The sequence below is a fragment of the Eutrigla gurnardus genome (assembly GCF_963514095.1).
Source record: "Eutrigla gurnardus genome assembly, chromosome: 19".
Taxonomy (NCBI): domain Eukaryota; kingdom Metazoa; phylum Chordata; class Actinopteri; order Perciformes; family Triglidae; genus Eutrigla; species Eutrigla gurnardus.
The window spans coordinates 23,616,827-23,627,389 of record NC_139930.1 but is presented as its reverse complement, the minus strand read 5'-3'; the positions used below and the strand labels follow the sequence as shown (position 1 = coordinate 23,627,389).

At 40.3% G+C, this 10,563-nt stretch overlaps 1 protein-coding gene across 2 annotated transcripts in view; it reads right to left on the bottom strand.

Moving 5' to 3' along the window:
* Nucleotides 1–3,200: 3,200 nt before the first annotated feature.
* Nucleotides 3,201–10,563, bottom strand: part of galt (galactose-1-phosphate uridylyltransferase) — a 22,176-nt gene continuing 14,813 nt past the window's right edge. For both annotated transcript variants that reach the window (XM_084034778.1, XM_084034777.1), the window contains exons 8-11: nt 10,271–10,403; nt 8,442–8,525; nt 3,422–3,576; nt 3,201–3,296 (exon numbers count right to left, since the gene is read on the bottom strand). In XM_084034778.1, the coding sequence (XP_083890904.1) occupies nt 3,210–3,296; nt 3,422–3,576; nt 8,442–8,525; nt 10,271–10,403 (459 nt within the window). In that variant the 3' untranslated portion in view covers nt 3,201–3,209. The remainder of the gene's footprint in view (nt 3,297–3,421; nt 3,577–8,441; nt 8,526–10,270; nt 10,404–10,563) is intronic.

The following is a 10,563-nucleotide window of genomic DNA, read 5'->3' as shown; positions in this document are numbered from 1 at the left end:
GAAATGGATGTGCTGCAGGAAAATTCCATCAAACATGCCACTTTTCAGATGGGTAGCAAGCCATGTGTGTGTTTGATCCATCCCAACCTATGTGGTCTTCAGTGGGCTGTGACTAGAAATGTATTTGTGATACATCAACAACAGAATATATATACATATATATTTCCCTCGCAACATAATTGACAATGCAGTTTCGTTGTATGGGACCATCATTTTTTAGCCATATGCTCAACTTTCTCTAACAAAGTAAAATACATTGAGAATACCTAGATATGAATTATGCAAATATTACACTCCACAGAAATATGGAGCAATAATCCACTCACCCATTTTGTGATGTCTGCCTGCATACCAGGCAGGTAATACCGTTGAAGGATTGCATGCATATTCGTGTCTAGCCCTGATAGCTGTAGCAGAAATAAGTTGTTCACTTCGTGAGGAGTACGAAGTAACGACCTTCACAAGATGAGGCTGCCGCTCATCGCACTTTCTGTGGCACTGGTAATAAAGTTCCCTATCTGATTACTTTGCATTAATGTTGAATGATGACATAATTTACCAATATGTGATGGAGATATACGTGAATGCTTGAGTGGCTCGCAGTGGAGGGCAGGTGGTTTGGGAGACAGCCTTCGGAGAGAAGTTGCAATTCATCTATTATTTCTGTGGAACGTTTTTAAAGTTGATTTAATATCAAGCTACAGTTCATGTGTACATCAGCACAACATATTCTTTGGCTATTTTGCAACCATATCTTACTTGTTGCACAAAATGTAACCAGTGGATCTGCCATGTCTGAGAGCGGCTTGACAGTGAAGATATCACTCCGATTAGAGACTGCATGTGGAACAGATCGCTATCACCTTCAGGTGGCTGATTTGAATCTTTATTCTCTCAGGCTGGATTTAATGCCATAATGCGAAAACGTTTTTTTTGTCTGCATGATTATGAAAAGATGAACAAAACATTAAAAAAAGCTATTGTGTGATTTGTATCATGGGTGTGACCATGAAAATCCACTATGGTTGCAGTAAACATGTAGTTTATGCTCCTACTTCTAGTTCTACTGGCTGCTTACTTGTTAAGGCATATTGGATCACGATGGGAAACCCCCATCTGATGGGATTAATGTTTGTTTGTAACAGTGAGTGAGCATTTTAATGTATCAATCATCTAGTATCATGCCAACATCAACTGTTATCACTACATAAAAAGGCAATTATCTTCAGGAAGTAAAGAGAAGCAGATCATGTGACACCGTGACAGCGATGTTTATGGAGTTGAACACTGGATGTCTACGCTCAGAGTTATTGGGTGCAGCAGAGTGGTGTTTATAGAAACGGAGCCCATCGGTATGCTCCAGGACACACACACACACACACACACACACACACACACACACACACACCCGCTACAGTGTCCTTGAGCAACATACTGAGCACCTATTTGTTCTAGGGGTACGACTCTGAACCGACCATGACCTCCCCACTGAAGGAGAAAAGATTTACAAGCATCTACAGATGGTTAAGGTTCAATTGATGAAAGATTGCATCCATAGGTGATGTTGTGAACAGTAAACAGTAACAGTTAATGTAAATGTAATGTGAACAGTGTCAGATTCTCAGCCTAAATCCAGCTCATGTGCCTCACTTTTTAAGCAACACTACCATCTGCTGTTGCCATGGCGAGAGCACACCTCATTTAACGTGTCAAGAATTAACTTGGCGTTTTTATTTGCATGGTTTACAGTCACCGGATAGACACAAGTCAGCTTGTTTTAACCCATTTACTTTGAGTGCTTGAGTGCGTGTAAAATGGTTGGATGATGCAAGTATCTTAACCCACACCCATCCTCCAGCTCACTGGGTCTTTACCCGCCCCACTCCTCCGGGGCTCACAGTAATCCCTTTAGGTTTGTTATTAGTTAAGGAGTCTTTGATTTCCCTGCATGAATCTTTCTAGAAACAGCAGTTTCAGATTCTACTTTTAGTATGCGTTATTTATAGTGAAGTTATCAGAATGAACACACCCACGTGAAGTGTAAATAAACATGTGAACTCCATAATACTCAGTTAAATACTCCAAAGCATGAGTGTCACTGAAGTACTCATCAAGGTGTTGGATAGACAGTCTGACAGCGTGTCTGGACCAGATTCCATCACCAGATTCCTCTGCAGTATGGTCAGAGCCCTCCCACCAGTGTAAACGAATATAGGTCTGCAGCTAGTTTACAACCTTATGCCGTTGCCTATACATGAATCCTTCAGCAGTGTGATATAGTAGTGGAACTTAAAGGTTAAGTTCATTTTAAAGGCTGTCTATAAACACCTGAAAGGCTCTATAAAGTCTCTGTCCATGGTCCTGAAACACTGAAACCCCGGCTCTGTGTCTCTCTCCATGGTGCTGAAATATTCAAACCCACGATTTGCCCCAAATAACTCCCTCATTCATTAATTAGCTATTCCCTACCTCTTTCTTGCCCCCGTTGTTTGGAAGACGAAGAGTCAAATAACTTGCATCCGTCAGTGCAGCAGTATAGTGTTCATAGCATGTTGTCCTTAATTCTACACAATATGTTTAAACTCTGGATGTGGAGCTTTCATGTTCAAAACACTGTTGGAGCTGCTTATAACATCCCATAATCCTAATTCAGGATTATACATACAAAGTTAAGCATTACACTATCATACCTTTTAAGGCTGAAATCTGTCAAATAGTTAAATACTTCAATCATTTTTTATTTCATGTCAAAACATTCACAAGAAACAAAGGTGTTAATTTGAATCACAAATAAATCCTTGTGTTGTTAGAAGAACAAGCGTTGTGGTTGAAAGGGTTCCAACACAACAAATAACAATTTCATTTCCACAGAAGGGACAACGGGGGAAAAAACCTTCTCTCATTATCTCCCTAAAACATGGATGAGGAGTTCCACAGCACATTTTGTCTGAGGTCCATTTCATAATTAGAGTAAGGAGTCCAGCAGCTTTGTGTACAAACATATTCACATATAATACAATGGGATTCTTACATATCCGGTCTTCGCAAAGGCACTTTAATATGTTGCAGCACATACTTGTCATTTTGTGTAAATGTTATTTTTAGAGTACTTCCAAAACAAAAGCAATACATCAATCATATATTTCCCAAAAATATACTGTGGTTTAAATAAATCTGTATTTTCCCCACCTCTCTTCTAAGCTTTTACATCACTTTCCTCCATCTTCTTTATCTTTTTCCAGCTTCTCTCTGGTTTTATAGTGGTCTTCCGGTAGGTTTCTCAGCTTCTCTGCAGCCTGAAAAGAACAAAGCAGCGGCAAGCTTTTACACAGTTTAATATCGGAAATCAGTAGAATTATTAAATAAGTAACTCTGTGCTGTATGAAGCTGGGTTTTCACATGTGTATGTAACAATATTCACCTGTTCAGGTGTGAGGTCCCTTTGCTCCTGGGCGAGCATCTCATACCCCACCATGAACTTTTTAACGGTAGCCGAACGCAGCAGAGGAGGGTAGTAGTGAGCGTGCAGCTGCCAGTGGGAGTGGTCTTCCTTTAAATGGGGCCCCGTCGGGGCTCCTGAATGAAGAGACGGAGACATGAGACATAAATGACTCAATGGAGGACATGCCATTGCGTGGTTCAAAGGTTGCAACGTCCAATTTGCTCATATGTAGAATGCAAAACTGGAGGACAGATAAACTCACAGACACAAAGAGAATGACAGCATAATATGACACTAAAGGCTAATTAGGGTTATGCATAGTCAGGACACAGCACACTTATTTATCTCTCTGCTATCCACACCACATGAACAAGGCCCTCTGCTCATTAACGGCTGAAAGCTGCGGACCAGAAAGACCCCTATCAGGTAGCTAACAAGGTCAATTAAAGAAACAGCACAGAGACTCTGTGGGCAATAAAGCCATGATCTTTGCAAGTGCAATAAAAAATAAAGATTCTATAGTGATGAAGTACTTTTTGTGAGGAGGAACTGACGATCCATTCTTTCAGAGATTGTTTGTTTTTGTATTACGGCCGCTGAGAAACCTCCACTCTGATTAGCTGGCAGGGGGTCTACTAAATCCTGGTAACTGGACAATATAACAAGGCACCACTAATGCAGGTCTTTGTATTCTAAGTGGATGTATCAGTATTAATCTGTAGGAAATGACAGCAACAGTTCAAGCTTCAGGGGTTCAGGGCTTCCAGTTCCTTTTGTGACCAATAAGACATTAATGGTTTCTGAAGAGCTGTTGTGAAGTTCAATACGGGGGCCTCAAGTGGCCACTTAAGGAACTGCACTGTTTGAATGCGTGAGCATATAACAGCATGCATCTTTTAGAATTAATTTAAATGTACACGTATTGCTGGATAGGGGACCGCAATCGTAACAGTTACTGGTTTTGAGAGACAAATCACAATACTGTACATTTTCTACTATTGACATATATCTACAATGTTGCACTGCTGTGTCCCTACATGTACCTGTTTGTCTGTGTGTGTGTGTGTGTGTGTGTGTGTGTGTGTGTGCGCACGCTAGCCCTCCATCCCGCCAGCAATGTGGAATTTGTTTTCCTCCTGAAGGAATAAGCAGGTAGCTTTATCTAATCCGTGATTTCCCAGGTGGCTCAAACACCATCCAACCACTTCTATCTTCACACCGCCACTAATAAGTCTAGACCAAAATAAAAGCTGGCTGCTTCGAAATGAGCTCAAATAAAGCGCAAACACAGATGGGGAGATAAGACAACTCATTATGTGAGCCAGGTCCGTGTGTGCGTGTATGTAGATGAGAGTTTTCCAAATTAGACGGTCGCTGTGTGCAGCGTGTGCAGTGTGACAGACACACACCGTGTGTGTTAGTGCGCTACAGCACATCAATTATAATCTCAGCAGTCTCCTTTCCCTTAATCTCCTCTGATAAACTTAAAACAACACCAATGTTTTGGGAGTTGAAAATTCTTTTGCCAATTAAAAAAAACAATATGGAAGTATTCCATCATCTTCAAGAAGAACAATAGAAAACACCAGGAAGTAGAAGCAGTCCATTAGGATGCAGGATCATGAGACTGCTTTTGACAGTGAATGTTTAGGGCTGTTTGTTGCAACAGGAAGTAATAAATGCATAAAGTCATTATTTTAGCACTTATTCACACGACAGGTGGCATATTAAACAAAAAGATCCACCACGTGCTGCTAGTGTGGGAGATTTAAAAGTGTGTGTTTTTTTAACACAGACATGAATGAATGGGGGGGAACTTTCTCTTTGCACCGCTTCAAGTAGGTCTCTGTTGGAACGAGGCCAGACAGAGCTAAAATTAGCTCACTATGGGAAAGGTAACGTACTCTCAGTTAAAGTATGTGTGTTAAAGTGATATGATATCAGCAATGTCCTGCCTTCATCCCAGCCTGCTGGGTAACGTCCCAGATACGGGATGTATTAGTAAGTTAACTTGAGTGTCCGTGATGTGGGAAGCTGTCTTTGGCTAAACATTACATTGTGTTGAAAAAACTATTTGGACAAACAGCAGGGACACAGTATCAACACGCAACGTGATTTACACCAACAACCGCGGGGCATCTATGTCAAACTCTTCTAATAATTACTTTATACGTTGGTGAAGTGACATTAAAAGGCCTAATTTTAACTTATTTCATTTCAAAAGTGGACTTTCCACTTGTATGTACATCGTTGTCTGATGTTTCCCCCATTTCTCCCCCAGTCTTGTAAAAAAAAAAAAAAAAGATGAGGTGAACCTAACCTTCAACACATCTCTGTAACCCGGCCTGTGAGTTTAAGCATCTATCTAAGCAATAAAACACACACAAGATTAAAGTCGAAACTTAAGACAAGATCTGTAGGAGCCTTCCCCACAGGCAACTTTAGACTGAGATTTTACTTCAAAGATTTGATGTCTGATAAAATAAAAAGAAAAAAAGTCAGTAGAACACCGTGTCCTCTTATGCCCTCCACACTACAGTTTGAGTGCATCATATCTCTTTTAGAAATCTTTCATGCAGGGCTGCCCCAACTAAAACGGACTGGCAGCAGCATGTCGGGGATCCATGGGATAGGATTTCACACATTGATTGTGCGTCATGAATCTGAGACAATATAATCAATACAAATTGTCTGTCTTTAACAAACTGAAATTTGGATTAGTCTCCTGCTGACTACGGAGCTGGAGACTAAAACAAGATTAATTTAGTATTAGTTCTATGGTGAAATAGTGCAGGCAGACAGTGATAAAGTATAATTTATTTAATTTATTAACATGCTCAACATGACAATGGTAACATGGTGATGTTTAACAGGTATTATGGTGTTCCTGTGCGTGTTAGCATGCTAAAACTCGGCTTGGTAGTGCCTCTAGATCCATAATGCAGTATTTATGTTCCAGATTGCATGAGATTCTGAACACAAAAGCCTTTCAGTCTGCGAGGTTTCCTTTCTGTGAAACAACTCAGCGGGACACGACTGCTGCGGGGCTTGAACCTGCGACCTTTAAGCCCACACAAGTATCGCTCCGACCACTCAGCCGTGATGACACCGCGCTTCCTTCTGTCACACATCACTCATCGCATCACTGCACTCTGCTAACCTTTGTGCCAGCTTGAACCCGCTGCCAAGGCTTTGTCTGACAATGCTCACCTAGGTTTTCCTCCATTTCCCCGTCTCTACGAGGAGGTAAATATCAGGCGATACCTCCGCTGAGCTTAGAAAGAACAGCTGTGTGGATGGAACACCTTCCTTTAGTATAAAAGCTTACAGTCTTTGTGTGTTTGTGCCAGCTGTTCCTTCACAGCAGGCCAATTAAACACTCACCTGGCCATAGTTAAAAGGAGATAATTACTCTCATCTTGACTGCTGACTGCATTTCAAATTTGATTTATTTGAGATTTAATCATCTGATATCTATGCAAATGTGTTTGTCACATCGTGTGTTTACGTCCAAATGAAAAGGTAATTTGCTTCCTTATTCACTTGCTCTCTGTCCTGTTCTTTCATTTCCTCCGACTGTGGTGTTTTGGCTGTGATATGAAAGTAATTGGGACTACAGGAAAATGGGCCGCAGCATCCGGACACACGAGGGTGAAAAATGAGTTGAGCTGAGCACGTCCACGATGAGAAATTGCAACAAACACTGAAAAGAGCAATCTATAACTTTTCCCATAAAGTCTTCTCACGTGCAATGCATAATAATAAAGTTGAAAGTTAATGAAAATAAACATGCCAATCCCAATTTGAATGAATGGGATTATTATAAAGCTGGAGATACGTCAAATGCACATATCTCATGTGTCCGTTATTATCAAGCTCAAATAACAAGTTGTCTCAGCAAAAGCAGCTGACCAAACTCAGCAGACGAAACCGGCAAAACATTCTTTCATTCCGTCTAACATTACTATTCAGCTTTTCTCTGGGGATATGAATTTGTGAGTCCTCTCCTGGAAGAAAAATACAAATAACCCTCGGAAGGAAAGGCAGGAAAAGACAAATATAGTAAAGAAACTCACAGAAAAGTAGGACAATGTTACGGTCTAAAATATCCAGCAAAATTAAGAGATTAAAAAAAATAGGGTGAATTAACATTGCTCTAAACAATATTTTCATATCAGCAATGGATCAAATCACTGCACATAATGTGAAAGGGGTCACTCATGGTGATGAATTATCACCATACTTTGCATTTCCTCTTCGCTCTACAAAACGTTTTCACCAAAAGAAACCAACAAACACATAAAACAGACAAAGCTAGCGAGTAGCTATAGAACCGATGAAGTATTTAGCCGCTATACAGCTACATCACCCTCAGGAGGAGACCAAAATAGAGCTAAAAGTGAATACTGATTCATCAGGAGGAAAGACACACACACATATTAATGCTAGTCTTAAATAAGCCATTATATTCTCACAATGATTTACTAACCCTGCCATCATCCAAACAAGACTAGAGTATTTTTGTTTCCTCCCTTTAACTGATGGTAAAATAATTAATTAAACCACGATCTTAACCTGTGATGACACAGACAAAAGTTTGGATTTAAGTGGTCATAACTAATTTCTGTTTCATCTTTCTGGTGACATTGGGCGAGCTAATCAAATCATGTGATATTAATGCCATGTTGGCGACCTCATGGAAAACAAACACTACAGCACAGCCTTATAAACTCCTGACTGTGACTTCACATATTTTAAGACTGACTTTTTCACATATCAAACTAACCGACTTGGTGAAGTTTATGTGAACAGCCTCCAGTTTGTAGCAAGTGTTTGTGTTCCAATCCAGCACAGATTTTCATGTATTTAAATTAAATTTATCTTTAATCTTTCCCACCATCTGCCGCTCTCTCCGTCTGTCCCTCTACAAAAGAGACGTTAATCAGGTCCTCAAAAGTTTTTTTCACCGCTTTTTAATCCTGCCACTCTTTTGTCTTACCGTGCCAGCCCATGGAGTAGGGGAACGAGATTTCAAACAGATTGTCATACTTGGTCAGCAGTCGCTTCATAATGTCAGCCAGACCTGATAAACAGACAGAAGAGAGGGAGAAGGACAGAGTGGCATATTTGTTGGTGAGAATTATTTCATGATAAATGCCATCAGGACAATTGAGAGAGTAATGTAGTCAATCAGAACAACTAGAAAAGGTTTAAATTCAAAAGAATATGACGCTTTTGTTTTTGGGACATGAAATCTAAGCACGACACGAGGATGCAAAGTTACATAAACAAACACATTTCTGTCTCTCGATTCGACTCAGATCAGACTCTGATTTCTGTGATTGATCATCTGCAACAATTAAGAAGAGATGAATCAATTTATCTAAGCTTAAAAGCATATTTACTAACTTGGTTATTATGAATCTGACATGATTGGAACACCAAATACATTGAGAAATGTAATTATGAATGAAATAAATACACTGTTAGTGAATCATTTCAGCCATTAATAAAACCAATCAAATCGATTTCTCACCATTGTCATTTTTCAACCCATTTGCTGAACAACATTAAGATTCTACTCGAATAAATGTGAAATTTCCAGGCTTTGTTGCAGAACATAACAAACACTTCACCCTATTCTTATATCAACAACACCAACCATATCCAAAAGAAACGCTGATCTGGATTCAATTTAAGACTATAAAAACAGTATAAAGTGTCTTCATATAGGCTTCGTCTTTTTTTAAGACTCTTTTGGGGCATTGTATGCCTTTATTTGATCACGATACTGGAGAGAGACAGGAAATGTACCTAACCCTAACAAGCGGTCCAGCCAGTTGGGGATCGAACTGGAAACCCGTGCTTAGGGCTCCTTTGTGTCGGCTGTCAGGTATTTACAGGCTTCTTTTGTCCCATTTACAGGAACGGATGGTAAAACAAAACAGCTGATAATTTATGTCCCAGTCACTGTTAAGCCAGCGCTGCACATATTCAGGTAATACACTCTTTATTGACCTGATTCTCGATGTTGATTAGTTGATTACTGAACACTCATTAACATCAGACGCTCACTTCAATAAATCCCCCGTTGTTCCAAACGCCTGCAGGCACGACTGCCTGTTCACCTGTGCTGATTCTTTCCCCGTGTTCAGTGTGAAACAGCGGTAATGGGCCGTGTCTCAGAAGACAAACATTCCACCAATCCGTCTTATCTATGTACCCTGGGCTTCGCACCTTCACTACACAGACGCTCAATCAGCTAAACGGACTCTCAGCTGCCAATGGACGTCTTCCAAATGAGCCTGGAGTTGATTTACGGATGCAATGCTGTTTGTCCTTGAGAGACAGCGTTCGGTAATCTCACGAAGATCTCCGCGATCTTAAGAGAGTGAATTCTAAGGCAACATCAACAACATCTGCCAGAGTCACTTAAACGACATTATGTTAGAGAGAAAGGGAAGTGAACGGCAGTCAATAACCAATTTGTTTAACGATTACTGAAGCATTTCATGGCTTTATGAACTCTATAATATTGGGAGGGTTGACAGGAAACAAAGACACCATGAACTTCAATGTACCAGCTTGAATTAGCATAATGTTTGCTATGAAGTCATGCTTGAGACTAACCATTCTTGATTAGCATCCAGTCATTTAAATACTGTCAGTATAAATACTGTTGGGATGGAGAAAATGTTTATTGCTTTTTGGATTTGAACTCCACCACTCCATGATGTCATAGTTGCTTGAATACGCTACCAAACCCCACTGAGCCACGAGCCGACTTAAACTAATCTTAATTACCCGAGCACTCTCTCAGTCACTCACCCTCCCTCTCCTCTGTTGTCAGGTCATTGATCCTGAGGACATGTCGCCGTGGTAACAACAGCGTCTGGTAGGGCCAAGTTGCCCAATAGGGAACCACCGCCAGCCAATTGGAAGTCTCCACCACGACACGTTCCTAGAGAAAAAATGAAAATGTCTGAAAATCACCTGACATTTGCAACAATGGAAATGACTCCAAAATCCAAACTCTTCTGTGACTCTAAATTCTTAATAAAAAGTTAGAGCCACATTAGCAGTCAATTTTTCAAACCAAACATTCTAAATTACAAAGGACA